This window comes from Epinephelus fuscoguttatus, linkage group LG23 (assembly GCF_011397635.1).
Source record: "Epinephelus fuscoguttatus linkage group LG23, E.fuscoguttatus.final_Chr_v1".
NCBI classification, from domain to species: Eukaryota; Metazoa; Chordata; class Actinopteri; order Perciformes; family Serranidae; genus Epinephelus; species Epinephelus fuscoguttatus.
In genome coordinates, this window is record NC_064774.1 from 16776179 (window position 1) to 16795876 (window position 19698).

Sequence of the window (19698 nt, forward strand, 5' to 3'; positions counted from 1 at the left end):
AAAAAAAATGGTTTAATGTACCTTGTTTGATGATTTTAATGATTTCATGGATCTAGAAAAAGAGATGCATCATATGCTGAGAAAACAAAAACAATTTATATAATAGTTAAGTAGACAAACATTCACTGGCCTTGTTCATGCACATTCAGCTCAGATTTTTTGACTCACATTCTGTTTGTGGCTTATATTAATTTTCTCCAATTACATCCTGGCAGCAACAGCTGACAGCATCAGGTAACAGTTTCAGCTTCAACCGAATGACATCAGTGCACTGCTTCATTCCAGCCCCGATAAGATTTGAAACATCTTTCACCCTCTGTGGACGCCACAGTATAAAGATACTGAAGAGCAGAATTTCATTTGGGAGATAGTTGATATGAGCCACTCTCTCTATCCCAGCCACACTTCAGATCCAGGCACAGTGCGGTTGACAGCTGCTTGATGGAGCACTCGCCATGATGAAGCCATTAAGTGTTTTTACCAAACCAGACTGCAGATGGGCAGATGCACTCTGAGGAGCGGCTGCTTATGAAAATTCACAACACCATTCATCCACAGGGAGAGGCTCGCTTTCACTATGATTGCGCTCCAAAATAAATTTTACAAAATCATACAAGATATCTCAATTCGTGTACCAAGTGGAGAGATGACTCTGCGCCTGGTAGAGTGTCGGCACAACAAATCAACTTGAGAACTGCAGTTCATCATATTCAGTCCGTACAAAACACCTCTCCTGAATAGACGAAAACACAATATCCAAGGATCATATTCTACTGTATATCCTCAGGTCAGATACATTACAGATGCACAGTCACACTTGGACTTGAGTTACATGACTTGAAGCCTTGAGACACAAATTTGATAACTTAAAGACTTACAAGCTGACTTCAACACCAATGGCTCATGACTTCATTTGGGCTTGAGCCTTTTGACGAAAAATATTTGATATCTTCCCCCATTGTTTAAAAAGTTAATTCCCAGAATCAACTAACATTAATAATATTTATGTCCCGTTGAGACTTAATTCCCCAGATTCACTTTGTTTAAACCAATCTGAGAGCATTATGGAAAAGACCTGGATACAGTGTTGGAAGCATGACTTTGTTCATGTCTATCTATCAAAGTTGCTTAGTGGTGCATGAAGCCAAAAACATTCCATTGTCTCTAACCAGATGATTGGTGCTGCCTCCACATCATCGGGCCCAGATAGCAAGCACATCAGACTTCCGCCAGCTGAGCCAGCTACTTTTGGTTTAGCATTCTGCTTACTTGTATAGGGATAAAATGATTTAATCTTCAGCTCTTCTAGATTTTCTTAATGTAACCAGACAGAATGGATCAAATTGTGACAGTGAAACGAATCATTTTGCGGGGATTGTGGCGCTCATAAAAATATATCCACTGATTCAGACATGTCTTTCACAATGTAAGTCTATGGGAAACAATCTTTGGGGACCCAATGACATCACATGACGGACTCAGAAGTTTTTAGTTTCACTGATTTGGACACTACAAAATTGGCTTCAAAGCTAAGTACACTTCCCAGAGGCATTGAAAGCATCCTATCACAGAACCTCAAAGAACTAACGTTATGTTAATGAATGCCAGTTTCAAAAACTTATGAGATAATTTGATTCACATACAAAAAGTATGCGATGGTCAACAAAAAACAAATTGCAGAATGCAAAATGTGCAAAAATTACAGACGAGGTCGCAACAACTTCCAACTTTGTTCGACATTAAGTTGCACAAAGAACGGTATGTTGAGGCTAGTTGACATAGTTGGCTGCATCATTGGGTCCAAAGAGCAAGCACATCAGAGACTTCCGTTGGCCGACCCGCCTACTGCCATTTTAGCACTCTGCAAACCTGAATGGGGATAAAAGTATTTAGTTGTGGATTGAAAATAATTAAATGAGCCATTTTGTGGGGGCTGTGGTGCTCAAAAAATGTATCCCCTGATTTACAGACATGTCTTTCACAATGTAAGTCTATGGGAAACATCGTCTTTGGGGGCCCAATGGCATCACATGCCAGTCTCAGAAGTTGTACTTTCACTCTTTCGACACTACAAAAAATTGGCTTCAAAACCTGGCACAATTCCTAGAGACCTTGAAAGCATCCTATCAAGTTGCAGATACCAAACTAATACCAAAGATAATTTGATTTACACACAAAAAGTATGCGGTCATCAACAAAAAACAGATTGCAGAATGCAAAATGTGCAGGTTGAAAATTACAGATGAAATCACAACAATTTCCAAAACAAAGAACAGTAAGAAAAGGCTAATATTAGTGATGGCCAAATGAAGCCTCATGAACCACTTTCTTTATTTTCTGACCCCACCAGATGGCGCTCTTGGTTTAAAGATAAAGGCTGAAGGACTTGCAACGAAGTGTGCTTTCAAACCTTTGTTGAACAGACCTCTGGGGAAAGCTTGGCACTATCAAATAAAGCATTCAGCTGATCCATGTTGTGACAGTGCATCAGGCAGCAAAATCTACAGTTTCAAAAGCAGCTGAGACCCTTGAAATCAATAGGCAAAAGCTTCTATTATTAATCCTATAAACAACAGGTGGCCTTTGACATGGAACAAACTGGACAAACCGGGACGCTCGACTGGCCGGCAAACAAACATCTCCACCCATCAGCACTGATGACATGTCATCAGAGAATAACACCAAGGACACTTTATCTAAACATAACTCCTGTCACATTTAATGACATCACATCTGACAAATGAGTTCTTAATTTAGTGCCTCTTTCACACTGTTAATTGAGGGCTCGAGATGCAGCGTGGGGAAGGTAAGAGGAGATCCATCAAGTAGTGATGCTGCTCACACACAGCTTGACAGCAGTGCTACTAAAGGGAGGGAAATGTTAGGTATTGACAGCTTCTTGGATGTGGAAAGGTGAAACTGGTGTTAAGAGTATTCAGCACGAGGAGATCTTTATGATACTGGACAGTCTCACAGTTTATCCTGGGGGGAGTTAAAGATTTAAAATAAAGTACCTAATCTGGAGTTCATGAGGTTAAAGGGCCATGGGGACTCGGCCTGTTGGCTCAGGATAACTTTCGTTGATGAAATGCGATTTGTGCGTTCTGGATGTGTCACGTCAGTGTCAGTCGCCTATAATCAGACTCAGGTGCTAGTTGTCTGGCTGCCCGTGGTCGCTGCATGGGATGGACATGCTTCAGAGGACATGTGAGTTCATAGTGACCTTGCTTTACACTTTCTGTCCACTAAGAATTGCAAAGCTGGTTTATTTTGCTCTCAGTAGCAACAGCGAGCCTTTGAAGAGCCTGATAGAGTTTTTAATAGCCTGGTTGCCAACAACACGAGCTAAAGAAGTATTTCACTGCTGGAAAGACGGTCTTTCAACAACACTGGCCTGTCTATTGTAACAGTTTGGGTCAGTGTGTCTTGGTTCAGGTAGCTTAGAGGAAGACAAAAGTTGAACAATAACAGCACTCGTAGTGGAATTTCCACAATGGTCGTCATTTATTACTAACATACACATCAGCCTTACCAAGCCTGGTTGAATGGCTACTATCTTATCATACAGTACATGAGCATGAAAACAAAACAGGTGCTCAGCAACAGACATCCGTTTGAAGCAAGAGTCACCCAACGAACACAACAACATGAGGCTCTGTCTGATGACATCGCGTCTCTTGTATCTCGGCAACACAATTGTGTCGTTTTGGCACATTTCATAGTTTCACCTGTTACACTATACTGCAGAAAGATGCAATTACTTTTCAGATTGGTGCTATATAACCAGAAGACAGAGTATGTAGCATTTGCATTTGTTCAAGAGGTAGAAAACCTACAACTACCAGACCAATAAACCAACCAAATCTCATTACAAAGTTGTCAAATTCCAGAGCTTGGGCAGTGACTTCTGCATCAGACACAAAGTTAAGGGTGCAAAAAGTCTCAGTAGGGTGGGCAGGATGGCTGATGATTGTAAAAGAACGTGGTGTCCGATGTAGTACATTTATTCTGAAAGAGACTGCATGCAAAATGTACATTTCCTGTGAAAACAGAAGTGTATGTTGAAAAGACACAATGCATGTAACAGACTGAAGTTGACACGGCATCCAAGAACGTCAACAACAGATGCACCCAGGCTACTTGCACATGGATGTGAAAAGTCCCCAGCCAAGCAGCAATATCTGACGAATTGGAGTGAGAATGTGTTGATAAATGGTCCCGCTGGTGGATAGTGATGGCCAAATGAAGCCTTATGAACCACTTATTTTCTGACCCCACCAAATGGCAGTCTTGGTTTAAATATAAAGGCTGAAGGACTTGCAATGAAGTGTGCTTTCAAACCTTTGTTGAACAGACAGCACCATCTAGTAGCTTCAAAAAATAAAGACAGTGGTTCATGAGGCTTCATTTGGCCATCACTATGGTGACTACTACAAGAAACATGGTGCCCACCTCCTGTCCAGAAACTCTCATATTACAGCCAAACAGTGCACTGAAATATAGTTCAAGAAGTAGGCAATACAGTAACAGAAGCTTGGGTCATATTTGACCAGCACTGCCTAGTTTTACAGTTTGCTAGGCACTTGGTCTGAGTTAAATCGACTTTTACACTCCTTGTGTCCATGGTGGCAGGCATTAAAAAAAAAATGAATTACAACGTGTAGTTTGAGCAACAGCGCTAGAGCTGGCAAATGAGCAGGGAGATCTGGCTGCAGGTAAGATGGAGGGAAGTTTAACACAGTTGATTTACACATACGACCCATACTGTTATGATACAAAGCAGGTTGAAAATCTGCAAAGTATCCCTTTAAATACCATCTCTCTTAGTTACTTAGCACAGGACACATGCAGGTTACAGTACAAAATAACAGACGGCTGACTCATTTAGAAACAAAAACCTTGCATAAGAGGTGCTGAATACACACTCGATGGGTGTATGCACGATGTAGTGTTTTGACAAACTGTTTTATCAATTGTCATCTGTTTCCATTAGTAGCATCTTAAGCTTCGTACAGACATGGTAAAATGTTTGAAATACCATTTGTAAATGGATTTACCTGGAAAAATGAAGCCATTATCACTTTGTTGTGTTACTGTTATTATTGAAGAGGTAGCAGAGGAACCACAGAACATACTGAAATAATTTTTTTTGTGTAATTCTTTTACAGTTCTGGTGGTGGTTGTTTTTGTGAAGAGGGCCATTAATGGATTAAAGGGTTATGCAAATTGCACCATCTAGTGTAGCTGCTTTGGGCAGTTTAATTACAATCCATGAACATAATCTGGAAATATTCTCTCAAAAGCATAATTTGCCAGCAGAAGTAATCAGGATGCACAACTTTAACGACAAGCTGTAAATCATTTTTTATTTATCTGCATCTTATTTTGAAAGGGACTTTCTCTATGCATCATATGTGTTCTTATACTGGAGTTAATATTTGACAAAATTTAAGGTCAAAGTTTTGCTCTTAATATTGCCAGAGGAACATCAAACAGTAGAGACAGCATTGAGGAATTGACGTGATTCGCCACGCACTGACATCTTTGTCTCTCTCCATCAATACCACTACCATTAAAAATGTAGGCATGATATGTGCTCTATTGTGCTGGTGAAAGGAGGAGGGCTCCGCCTGTCAGTTTGGATTGCGGTTACCACAGCGACAGTGTGACCTTTTCCCAGATCTCTCAGTAGATGGAGGGAGACTAGAAAAGACAAAGCGAAGCCTCCTTCAAACCACCAAGATTCCCTGCTCATTATGAGATTGCGTGTTGTCTTGCCTTGTGTGCACGTGTGTCACCTTTCTCAGTGATTAACATAATGTTATCTGACCTAAGGGCTAAAAGAAGGAGAAAAAAAAGCCCTTGGGCAATCTTTTCCTTTAGCTCCCACATGCAAACTCCACACAGAAGGGCTCCCATGCCCGGGATCGAACCGGCAACCCTCTTGCTGTAAGGCGAGAGTGCTAACCACCACACCACCGTGCTGCCCCCTCATGAACCACTGTCTTTATTTTTTGAAGCCACCAGATGGCGCTGTCTGTTCAACAAAGGTTTGAAAGCACATTTCATTGCCAGTCCTTCAGCCTTTATCTTTAAACTGAGAGCGCCATCTGGTGGGGTCAGAAAATAAAGACAGTGGTTCATGAGGCTTCATGTGGCCATCACTACTGTACTCTAAGTGTCTGCGTAATATACATATTGAAATCATAAAACTTTTTGTTTTATACTGCTGTGAATATTTGCTACAGAATTTCAAAATTTGAGACATTATTAAAAAATTAAGAGTCTACAGAGACACTAGCAGCTTTGTGAGACTGTACATGAGGACAGCCATGCTTGGCGCTAAATGCTAAACACTAATATTTTATATTTTTGCCATCAGTTTGTTACAGTGTGAATGTTTGTAATTATCACTGATACGCCCCTGTATCAAGAGTAATGATGCGATATGCTTTCACCGAGCCACTTCATTAGGTACACCTTGCTAGTACCAGGTTGGACCCCTTTTGCCTTCAGAACTGTCTTAATTCTTGGTGTCATTGACTCAACAAGGTGCTGGAAACATTCCTCAGAGATTTTGGTCCATATTGACATGATAGCATCACACAGTTGCTGCAGATTTGTCGGCTGCACATCCATGATGTGAATCTCCCGTTCCACCACATCCCAAAGGTGCTCTATTGGATTGAGATCTGGTGACTGTGGAGGCCATTGGAGTACAGTGAACTCACTGTCATGTTCAAGAAACCAGTTTGAGATGATTTGAGCTTTGTGACATCTGGTGCTACATATTAAATTTAGCTTCATTTTGCTGTAGGATGTGTGCTTTTATGTTTTCTGGCCTTTTTCTTACTTATCTTGACCTTTTTTAAGAGGGTCTGCATTTTAAAGCTTGTAATTAGGCATGTTTAGAAGATAATAATATCAATAAATGTGCGCTGTTGTGCGATATTCAAATAAGGTAAATAAAATAACCCTACGTTATTCAGGACAAAATGTGTTTCTTGTCTGTATGAGTGTTGCAGATAGAGGAGTGCGGTCACTGCTATCTGTTCAGTTTACTGAATGGTACACAGGGTGCCTTAGCAACAATGTGTGTGTGTGTGTGTGTGTGGCGGCGAGTAAAAGATCAGTGCAACCTGAGCTGTGTGGAGCGCAGTGATTGATGGACATTTACAGTCTGCTCTATGCCAAAGGTCAGAGTTCAAACAGAGATAGAGAGAGACGATGAATATGCCGACAGTAGACAAGTCCACAGAATTATCACTTTGCCACCTCTTATCAACAAATGTTAAAGGGGGTAAAGCTCATTTTGTCCATATTTATGCACGTGTTCTGAAAGCTTACGGATCAGAGGAAACAGAGCAGAACCACCAGAGATCATGGAGGCAGTGTGGTATGGATCACGGCAAAGAAATCTTAGAAATGGCGGAACAGAACGAATTGATAATGTACTGAAGAGAATTCTCCGTCCACATGTTGGGATGTATTTAATGACCTCACAGACCCCTCCGTCTACAATGCTGCCTCCATTAAAAGGTGCAAAATTATGACCTCCTCCACTGTCGCCTCATGTGTTTTTATGTAAAACTTTTGACTCCACCCTCTAGTACCATCTATTAGCTGTATCTATGCTGGCATAATGTTTTCACACCAAACGTGATGCAAATTTTCGCATCATGTTACTCACGTGAGTTTGAACTCTGGAATATTTTGTGTTGACACGCATCATACACACGTGAAATCACTGAATCAATGATGAACTTCGACTAGTATGTCCTCGTCATCATACCGCATTTGACATGACAATATTTTTCTGGCACACTGTATAGTATAGTAGTATGGGGATTGGGACACACGGGCAGGTTGCCTACCCCTAGTGATGGCCAAATGAAGCCTCATGAACTACTGTCTTTATTTTCTGACCCCACCAGATGGCGCTCTTGGTTTAAAGATAAAGGCTGAAGGACTGGCAGTGGAGTGTGCTTTCAAACCTTTGGTGAACACACAGCGCCATCTAGTGGCTTCAGAAAATAAAGACAGTGGTTCATGAGGCCTCATTTGGCCATCACTGCTTACCCCTGGTTTAGTCCAGCAGGGGTGAAAGTAACAAATGACATTGGGACATTCCTGTCACAAAGTTGTTTAAAAGCCACCTGAAAACAGTCACAACAAATGGAGTAAAAGTTTAAAAATAATATATTTATATACATGTATATGTAGCCTGAGGACTGGTGACAATGAACACAGCTACATCTAGTTCTGAATAAACCCAGCAGTCGAAATAACCAGTTCAAGCACTGGTCCTACTAAAAGAGAGGCTGAGGGGGGAGAGAACACAGTCAGAGGGCTGCACAATGTGGCACCAAAGGCAGATAATTACAGGATGATAGACAGACAGACAGACAGATCCTGAGGACTGGTTATACTGGGACAGAGAGGATGAATGGAGTGGCTTTAATCCACTGTTGTGGAGTATCATTTATCTGTGTGGTCTGCTTTGGTTGTGTTTTATTCTGCTGTTGCGTCTTTACAAGAGGCAGGTTAACCAGCATTACTTTATGTGGCTTAAAGGGACAGTTCACCCCAAAATCAAATACACATCTACACACTTTCCCCTCTTACCCGTAGTGCTATTTATCAATCTAGATTGTTCTGGTGTGAGTTGCCGAGTGTTGGAGATATCAGCCGTAGAGATGTCTGCCTTCTCTCCAGTATAATGGAACTAGATGGCACTCGGCTTGTGGTGCTCAAAGCACCAAAAAAATACATTTGAAAAACTCAACAGCAATGTCTCTTTCCAGAAATTACTGTATGACCTGGTTACTCAAGATAATCCACAGACCTTGTTGTGAGCAGTTTCATGTAGGAACTGTTAGATGGTACTTTCTGTCTGTACCAAATTTGAAGTGACTCAGATCAAATCTTTAGGAGGAGGTGGTTAAAGTACGACCCTTGGAAATGGCCGAAAATGCATCAAAATTTAAACATGTAAGTAGCCACATGCCCATTAGCCACTTAGCACAATCATTACTGCTTTGCCGACAGTGTCATTAACAGGCGGCTCGCTCAGTGTGTGACGTGCACTTGTAGATAAAATATAGGCCTATATTAATGAAGGTTCATTAGTACGGTTTTGTATTTCTCTGTAATGTAGCACAGTGTTCACAATGTTACTGATACTATTCTTTCTCACACCTTCAACTCAAACCATTGTGTTGCCCCGCCCAAAATATATCATTTAATAATTACATTAGTATCATAAACATGCAGGTGACTAGTGGACTAATGGCCCTAAAAGACGACTATAGGTCGACAAATAAGTCAAAACATGATCTATTTTATCCTGGATGCAAAGTGGTGTCATCATGCAGGTTTTGTGACACGACTGTGTACTGCATATTCACAATCCCTGACTTCTACTGGAGCACTAATAGTTTAACTTGCTATAACCCATCACAGCTGAGGGGATCCACAGGATTATTTTTCACAGACTAAGATGACTACCAGCTGGGGTCAAAGGTGACGTGTCAGACATATTTTAGGCGTGATAGGGTGACTCTTTCTATTACACAGCCATTCTGAGTGGAAAGTTTCGATGAGGTTTTGCTCCCTGTCTTAGCTGTCACATCTCTGCTGTGTCTGCATTTCAGCCTTCTCGTCGCTCGTTTTAGACTTTCACTTTTAACCTAAACAAGTTTGCTGTCATGATTGGCAGGTTGCATGCATGGATGGGTTACTGAATAGGCCTACCAGGCACAAGCCCAGGGGTCAGAAGTGTCAGGGGCCCCCCTGGCCTTTACTTGCAAAGTGTCACTCGAATTACTGTGACATGTGCCGACCTGGAAAAGACTCAAAATGACCTCCAAAGAGACACAAAACCGCAAAGTTGGAGTGTCTCGCTCCTATGTAGGAGATATGGTGAGGCCTTTTCCATATCCATGCCCAGGGGCCCACTGTCTCAGGAGCCACCCATGGTTAGATACCAGATTACCACTTGTACGATCTTTTAACAAACACATGCAGCTATGCAGCGCACTGACAACACTTTCAAACTTCTCACAATGCTACCTTTACCTACCATATTGCTGCTATCATATCTAGTGATGGCCAAATGAGGCTTCATTTGGCCATCACTAATCATATCTCCATAAAGTGAACTACTTGTCACATTTACCCATTCACACACACACATGCATACACTGGTGGCCGGGGCTACCATACAAGGTGCCACCTGCTACTCAGTTCTTAACCATTCAGCGCACTCACAAACAGATGGCACACCCATCAGGAGCAGTTCAGGGTTCAGTGTTTTGCCCAAGAGTACTTAGACATGCAGACTGGAGGAGCTTGGGATCAAACCGCGATCTTCCAATTAGACGACCCACTCTACCTCCTAAGCCAGTGGTTGTGGCCAACTGGTCCAGCCACTGGGTCCAGATTTCTCCTTAGTCATCAGTTCAAGGTCCACTCAGTTTAATTAATTTAGCGTTATACTTGCATTTGGCCGTGTCGTCGAGCTAGTTTGCTGACTCTGTTAAGTAGCTGTCTGTCATTCATTCACTCTAAAGCAGGAAGTTGTACTTCAGAATAGAAAAAAATGCGCTGGAAATTCACTGCAATTAAAAATAAAGTGCGTTTTTTACAAACTTGACTTGTTTGCGAGTCGCTTGCGATCCATTCAGAATGAACCCATGACTAGTGATGGCGAAATGAAGCCTCATGAACCAATTTCTTCATTTTCTGACCCCACCATATGGCGCTCTTGGTTTAATGATAAAGGCTGAAGGACTTGCAATGTTCAAACCATTGTTGAACAGACAGCGCCATCCGGTGGCTTCAGAAAATAAAGACAGTGGTTCATGAGGCTTCATTTGGCCATCACTACCCACGACCCACTCATGGATCGCAGCCCATCAGTTGGAGGCACTTATGAAATGTAGGGTTTGGGGTTCCTCTCCCAGGAAAGTTTTAGCATCAAACACTCAGTGTCCTGCATTCTGGTAAATTTTTATGCACCAATACCCACCCCTACCACTAACTTACAGACCAGAGTGATGTAGGGGTAGGGTGGGCACAACATTTGCACAACAACGCTGTTAGGTCAGGATGGCATTACTTGAGGTAATTGTGCGGCACTACTAGGAAGCTCCCACCAGACCTAGCTGGTGCACAGTGCAATGGAGACTGGAGGGTGGGCAGTGAATCGTATGTTTCTACGTGTTAAAACTGAAGAGTAGCAAAATTTAAATGTAGACCGACATTTGTAACTAGTCAAAAAATATTATCAGGGGTTAAACACTTCATGGTTAACCACTGTCACAATTGGCTTTGCTGCTTAAATAAATGCAGCAAACCATCTGACATCATGTATTAATGAATAACCAATGCACAGTATGCTGTCCGAAAGCAGAAGCACACCCATCATACGTATGGCTTCAAACAATGGTTTGATTCCCTGAGCTCTGCACGTTAATAATTTATACTTCCTGATTCATAGGTGGTAATGACCAGCTATTTTAAGCATCCCCTCTGAGCACCTCCACTGCTCTTTCTCGATTGGCTGTATGGTCATAACTGGCAGGAAGTCAGTAAGAGAGTAACAGTCCAGTGGGGACCTGCTCCAGTAAGAATCTCTCTCTCAAGCCAAGAAGCACAACTTGGCAGCAGTGATAGGAAATTGATCAGATCCAGTGACTTGGGTGTGTAAATGATGGTTTAGGACTCCGGCCTGCACCCAGAGGGGTGTGTAGTAATACCAAACAGAACAGTGCGTGTTGCCTGAGAGAGCTGACGGAGCAGTGGGAGCAGTAGTTGAGGTGAGATATGGCCCTAAACTCTCTGTCTGTCCCAGGAGGGCTTTTAGCCTCTTGCTAAGCATGCAGAGCTGTCCCGGGCTATTTACAGAGGTGACTTATGCAGGCTAGTGTAAGGTACACTGTGCCTCTGTAAGAAGACACTGCTGCTCTGACAGGCGGAGGATTTCTGGGGTGAATACAGCGGCTGACAGTGGGGCCCAGGTGCATCAACTGTGGGCTGGTTAGATTTATTTATCCAGTAAGAGTTTTCAGAACATGCAAACTCTTTTTCTACTGCCAGCTAATTAGCAGCACCACTGGAGTAAATTAAGAGTTAGTGCCTGGCTTAAAGGCACCTCAGCGGTATCTGCTGAAGGATGGAAGACTTGTTTATTTGCCCAGTGTGATCTGCAGACCTGATGGTCACTAGCCTCCTCTCTATTTACTAAAGCCCAGTTCAGAACAAAGATTTGCAACGAGACAAAACCATCTCAGAACGTTGCAGAGGAAAGTTAGTAGTAGTAGTCTGAGCTCAACTCAAGCAGGCTGATGGTGTCACCTGCAACTCCACTGGTTTGAGAGCATTTAACACATCACCTGTTTCAACAGACAATCAGCTTGTAGTTAAGTCCGCCAATCAGGTCAAAATGACCACAGGTAGGTGCTCCGTCCCTGAAGAGCCTTCTGTTTCTGTCCTCACGGTGCGCCGGTGTCGGACCGTGGGTCATTGCTGCTGTTCGCTTTACATGTTAGTGTATTATTGTAGCATATTTATAATGAATAAAGTTCATCTGATGCATGTTTTCTTTCTGTTTCTCGCCCTGTTATCACTACTACAAATGCAATTGTAGCAAGTATCTCATCATCACTATCCTCATTCATATTGTAAGAAGCTACAAATTATATTTAGCCACAAAATAAGCACGAAAAGCTGGAAATCAGAATGGAAGCACAGAGAGTTGTTGCATAGAGATGATACACAGTCTCATCTAATTGCACTGTTGTGAACCTGCAGGTTTTAAGAATGTTGCTGAACAGCGCATTTCAAGTAGTTGCCTGTTTCAACTCGTCTCGTCATGAATCTTTGGTGTGAACTGAAACTCTGGTTAACAGCCAGTTAAACTGAGCTGTAAATATGATGCATCATTACGTACAGTCAGAATCATCGATAACACACTGACAAAATACGAAATAGTCAAGATCCTGGTCTTTTGTTCATTGTAGAGATGGAACGACACGACAAATGTAGGACTATTTCTACTGTATACTATAGGTTGACAAATAAGGGCCATCATGTGACATAAGCCTTGATTCTATAAAGCAAACTTTTAGACGGCATTTAAATATGGTGTAATATTTGACCAGTGGAAAGCAAGTAGCCAATCAAAGATAGCATTTATGCAGATAGACTCTTTAGTTAGCAAGGATTGGCTTTGTCTTAACTACTGTGAGTTGCTGATTGAATGCTTTGTAGGTGAAGGACTTGCATAATAGGAGGGATGGGATTGTCATTTGACTTTAGGTTTGACTTTTGTCCAATCCAGTAATTTAGTGGGAAAACATAAAGCTCTCAGATAGCAGATGAAAAGATATGGGAGGCTCTTGCCTGGCATTTTATTGGTTCTCACCATACAGACACTACAGTAGCTATATGAACTAATGAGCTGACCGGTTGGGTACCAAACTCTACTTTTAAGGGTGCCAGCAGAATTACATCGGTATTATCTAGTACTGATTCACATGAAATAAAGCACACCTGGGTCAGGAAAACAAGCTCAGACAGACAGTTCCCAGAGCTGCCGGTTTCAGAAAAGAGGCAGAAGTGCTGCAAAGTGCCCAAACCTAGCAAGCTGTGCACAGAGCTCCATCTGCGTTCCAGTGAGATGTACAGTACTATGGCTGCAGCACCAGCAGTTTTGATCTATCTGTTCCATTTTCTTTACAGTTGTATGTGCTATGTGTGATTAGAAAAGAGCAGAGAAGCACAATCGCTTTTTAACTGTAGCTTGTCCAAGAATTAAATTTCTGTTTTTACAGAAAGAGTCCAGTATCATTGGGTACCAATGCCGAATTCAAGGTACTGGTATCAGTTCAAATATGAGTAGTACCCAACCCTACTAACTGGACTAGTCTGATGCTTGAATTAAGTTAGGTCATACAAAGTGTTGTTCGATCACATCTAAAGGCAAAAGTGTTAATAGCTATTACAAATGGTCAAAGAGGCAAGATGTGATTTTGGACAGTCTCCCCCGAAAGGCATTCATAGTGCTGCATTCATTTGTAAACACAAAAATTGACAGAACCAGTTGTGTGAAGAATTTAAAAAGAGAGCCTGAGAGAGAAGCCCTGCCTACACCTGGCAAAGTGAGCATGATTGTCCACAGTGTGGGACTGTCTGTTTTCAAACTATTGGACGCAGCCCTCCCCCTCATCTTCTTGACATACACATTCCCAGTCAGTGCCTCCCTCCATCCTGTCGCTGCTGTCCCCACACTCTCCAACCTGCCTCCCACAGGTCAGCATCTATCCAGTCATACTTGGCAGGTTGCCACACCTGAAGGGTCTACGAATCCCTCAACTCAACCTGACCCCATGTTTTCCACCTTCTCCCTCACCTGTCAACAGCCGTAAACCCTTATCTGAAACTCTTCGTGCAAAAGCCATGACCCTGTCCAGGAATCCCCAACTGGAGCCAAAGTCTCCATGTGAAACCATTCCCTTCCTTCCCATCTTCCCACCGTGACCCTTCCCCCACATGGGATACAAATCCATCCACTGTCATGCTTTTGCGGAGACCCACCTCCAACGCCAGCTCCTCCATCTGAAGCTGCTTCATGGCGCTGCGGTTCCCATCCACATTTTTGTGGTAGTAGATCACCATCACGTCATACTTTTTCATGATGGACTTGTAGTTCTTGGCGTCAAGGTCATGGACACGGTCTTTGCCATCATACTCAGGGATCTCCAAGCCCTTCTCCCCCCAGGACAGGGTCCCCAAAGATAGAAAGACCCCCAATAACACCCAGCCCCACTTCATGGCTATTGTCACCTGGTGGCCACAAGAACGCCTCTTCTCAAAGCCTTAAGTAGAAGGGGAAAAAATTCACCTTTGGTTAAAGCTGTCCCTAACGCAAGTTGGTGTCAAGTAGGGAGAGTTAGGAACAAACTCTGCTTCCTTTCCCCGCCGGCTAGAGAAGAGCAGGTTCAACAGTGACACCCTCCCTTTAAAAAAGAGATACACGTGGTTTTGCTGACGCCACTCGGGGGAGGGGCCCTTTTTGGGGGCTCAAATCAGTATGTGAGTAAGTGAGACATTGATCCCACTCGCCCCTCACAAGCTAGAGGGGCTGCCAAAAAAGTAGGACAGGCAGCGAGAGGGGTGGGGGACTCCTGAGCAGTGGTCAGAAAAATAGCATGGGTGGTAACATGGGAGGAGCCGTGCTTGGGTCATACGGCCACCTGTTTGAAGCCGTGGCTATGAAAAGGGACAGCGGTTGTGCTGGGTGTTTGGGGAGCGACAGATACCAGCTTAGTGTCTTGGAGGACTGAAGGTATGGACGGATGTACGATACGAGAGGTTGAGGAAAGAAGAGCTCCAAGATGCCATTCCCATATTAAGTTTTGCAGAGGAGCTGGACTCTCGCTAAAAATAAGGCCTCTGTGGGACAACACTGTGGACAAGATGGCGTCCACGCAGAGGGTCAGAGGGTAGATGTGCTCTGTAGCCACAGACTGACGGACAAGAGTCATGACAAGAGTCACGCATACACTTGATTTGTGCATCTAAAATTCTAGCTGGATGTGTGTTTTGTTAAAGTCACAGCTCATTTTCCACAATTTTAATTTATTATTATTATTTTCTCGTAGCTGAACTGACATGGTGTTGGCCAGTTTTGCCAAGGTAATAAATATGGATAGCTTACAGTCAGATAATGAAGTATTATGTTGTGCTTTTGTCCCAAAAAGTGTCCCAAAAATGTTAAAATATTAAGCAAGCAAGAAAAACTTTATTTATTTTGCACATTTAATTCTAAGTAGAAGAAAATGTGCTGCAACAAAGTGTGAGGTAGACTAAAACCTCATGAAATAATAATTATAATGACAAACGCACTAATAAAAGATACAGAGACATGTGAGAATTTATAAAAATGTGTTAAGATTAAACAAAATAAAAAATTCTAAAAGCAGACCATTAAAAGAGGGTAAATTAGTATTAGTATAAAAGAATTAAAAACAGAATAAAATAAGATAAATAGAGCAATGAAAGATAAAAACATATGAGTAAAACCAAGAAGATATGATGAAATAATAAATAAACCAAAAAAAAAACAGTAAAAGTAAAAGCACACTTGAGGTAAATCCAATAAAAAGTAATTTAGAAAATAAATTTAAAAAATTAAAAAAAAACACAAAATAAAAAAAATACATAAAATAAATTTCAAAAAAGATAAAACAAAATAAAATAAAACTAAATTAAGTGAAATAAAACAAAATAAGATAACACAAAATAAAAAAATATATATCAAATAAAATTAAAAACAGATAAAACAAAATAAAATAAAATAAAACAAAACAAAATAAAATAGAATAAAATTAAATAAAGATACTGTTGGGGCAGTCCTAATGTCATCAGGTAACATGTTCCAGCAACCTGAAGCATAAAAGCTAGACACTTTTACTGGCATTCTTGCAGACCGGTGATCTGTTCCAGATCACCTTGAGGGTCAAGCTCACAGCTCACAAGCATCTCAGAGAGATATGTGGATGCTTGACTATGTTAAGCATTAAAAACAAGCCATACAATTTGAAAAATCAATTCTCGTTTTGCATATTTCCACTTGATCGTATTTTATATACACTCCTAAATAGATTTTGCTGTGCAGGTAGGCTAAAAAAAGATACCTTAAAAGTAAACTTCGTCATTTTTAACCAGCTTTGTATCATAACAATGTGGGGTGTATGTGCAAATGAAGTGGGGTAAACTTCCAGCTCAAATTCACTGGATATTGTAAAAGCTGGCTCCAGGGCTGTTGATTGGACTACAGATCGTACTTTGACGTGTCTATATGCCTGCCACCAAAGACACAAGGGCCCTCACAGATTTGCACATAAAAAACCTTGGTGCTAAAACCCTGCACCAGATTCATGAACCCTGCGGGAAACTCAGATTTGATCGTAGACACGTGTGTATGTTCATGAATGCAAATCAGTCGTAAAATGACAGCTTGCACCTGCTAGTCAGCAATTAGCATACATTCCCGCCCATGAATAGCCAGTGAGCACCATATGTGGAGGTGGTAATTACTACGCATAGGTGCATCCTGTCGACCTGCGGAGACGGGACAAACAAAGAAAGAGGAAGAGAGAAAAACTTGTCCGACGCTGAGATTGAAGTTGAAGTAGGGGTGAGGAAAACATTTTATTTTCTTCGGGTATTAGTGGTGTGACAGGGACAGGTAAATCAAAGACCTGGAGGGAGGTAACAGGTGTCATTAAAGTTCTCTGACGTTCCATCCACCGAAAAAAAACCACAACAGCTACAGGAGGCTACTCCCAGTCACAGCTCTCTGCTTGCATCACAGGAGGAACCTCTCTGTCAGTTTGCCCTGAGCCTCGGCATTCTTTGTCTCTGTTGTGAAATTAAACCACTATTAAAACATATTAACACAGGCAGTCTAATGTGGGCAATAACCCACCGTTAAGTTTAACAAAAATAAAATAACTCATTCGCGTTTTTAAGAACTCTAATCTGAAGCTTAAATCTGCTCAAAGTCCGCTAATTCAACTAAATGTGTCATTGAAGGAAGGCAATGCTGATAAATATTAACCAAAATTCTATTAGTGTATTGCCTATTTCTTACCTAAAATGTTTTCAGAAAGTGCACTGTTTGGCTGTAATATGAGAAATTGGGAACAGGAAGTAAACGCCATATTGTTTCCTGTATAAAATCAAAGCTGAAAGTAGTGAGATCAAGCGGTAATATTGAGCATTCATCTATTCATTTTCAACCGCTTATCCGAAGGCTGAGCAAAGCACCCCAGACGTCCCTCTCCCCAGCAACACTTCCCAGCTCCTCCTGGGGGACCCCAAGGCGCTCCCAGGCCAGATGAGATATGTAATCCCTCCAGTGTGTTCTGGGTCTGCCAAGATTCAGTTACTTCCACCTAAAATGTTTTCAGAATGCTATTTTAGCTTACTGTTAACTGTAATTCAAGATAGTTCATTGCCAGCCAGCCAGACCCCTGTGGAAAAATGGACAAGCTTGCCTTATGTCACCCACTAGCAGCTTCTCATGGTCGCATGTTTCCTGCCTCTTAAGCAAAAGCGAATGCCACAGTCATGCAGCACCAATTTCTAAAGTGTCTCTCTGCTGCAGAGACAGTCTAGTTTTATGAAAAGACCATCTCTCCTGCATTGAAAAACTTCTTCAACAATAAAGTCATTCTGAGCTTGAAGGTCCATGGTGCCCTGTGAGGTTTTCTTGTAAACAAACATATTGCACGATGCAAACAAAACAGACCCACTCGTAGAAACAGAACACCACTTTGATTCTAAATGAAAATAGTCGGGATTGGTGCGCCGAGTCCTTGCAGATAACAGTTTACTCAGTTGTCATGGAGATGGTTCACTTGTCATTACATGACCCAAATATGAGAGAATAAATGGAATAAAACCAACATCTCACATTCAGATACCTTTAGTGCAATTTTCAATTCTTGATTCTGTTTTTTACTTCAGATTCAAATCCATTAAATTACAAATAGAAGATGATAAAAAAGGACAAATATTAAAAACTGCTTGAATGTTCACTGTGGAGAAAACTGTAGTAAAAATATGGAAAATATTTGCTCTTACCGAGCTCTAATTGACCTTCTTCTAAACTCCGCCCCTTTGTGATGGTCTGACAAGCTGTCAGAGTAAGCATGGAGCCCACAGTGATTCCAGAGAGAAGCAGACAGAGGGGTGTACAGTCTGTGTTTGAAGGATATATCCAGGATGTCAAACTGACTCAGCAGCAACAACAGGTTAAAAAGACAAAGACAGTTAGAAGCTAAAGCCGAACTGTAGGCTACAGATCACAGTGTCAAAGTGAACCACCACATCACTGCTGATCGCCACACAAGACAATGAATATAAAGGGAAGCTTTGCTGATATTGAACCAGCTGTGTGGCATCAGAGTGTGTGCAGATGAACGGCATTTGGCTTTGCCTTCATGCCGCTGTTTGTACCCGGACCTCCGCCACAGAGCTGGTTCAATATGAGCAAAGTTCCCCTGCTTCCCTTCACTGGTTCCTGTAAAGCAGGGTCGGTCTTTGTTTCACTGTTATAATCATTAAAAAGCAAAAGCAGCATGTGTATACATTCAGTAGGCTATATCTTCAGTAGCTAGCTAGCTAACCCTACACTTTTCAGGGTTTGATTTTGGTTTTGGAACAGGGAAGAAACGTATATCTTTTTCCAACCTCTCCAGGTAACGAGTATCATTAATACACGACGTGCCCCAGGCACAACATTTAGCTCCACATCCACAAAACCAGCCTGAAAATGAAGGAACTCTGAAATGACTGCATTAGAGTCAATGGAGCACAGCTGTGTTGATGTCAGACTTGGTCTGAGCCAGGATTGGCCAGCACTTAGCGAACGGTCAATTGACTGCTAGTTTCAATACACACTATATCAACCTGAAGCACCTGCCAATCATAAACAGAGGGTGCATTCCGAATCCCATACTTTGCAGTTCACCAAGCTCGCCAGCGACGGCGGTCAAACCGGACAGTTTGACCGCCGTCGCAGGTCAAACAATTAATATTCCTATAAACACTTATCTACTGGTCATCAGTCAACTGTATGCGCTATCATCCATCATTGCGACTTCCGACAGTCGATGTGACGTATCG

General features: G+C 42.0%; 1 protein-coding gene across 2 annotated transcripts in view; it reads right to left on the minus strand.

Annotated features, from left to right (window-relative positions):
* Positions 1–14994, minus strand: part of casq1b (calsequestrin 1b) — a 41930-nt gene extending 26936 nt beyond the window's left edge. For both annotated transcript variants that reach the window (XM_049568581.1, XM_049568580.1), the window contains exon 1: positions 14599–14994. In XM_049568581.1, coding sequence (XP_049424538.1) covers positions 14599–14835 — 237 coding nt within the window. In that variant the 5' untranslated portion in view covers positions 14836–14994. The remainder of the gene's footprint in view (positions 1–14598) is intronic.
* Positions 14995–19698: the final 4704 nt, after the last annotated feature.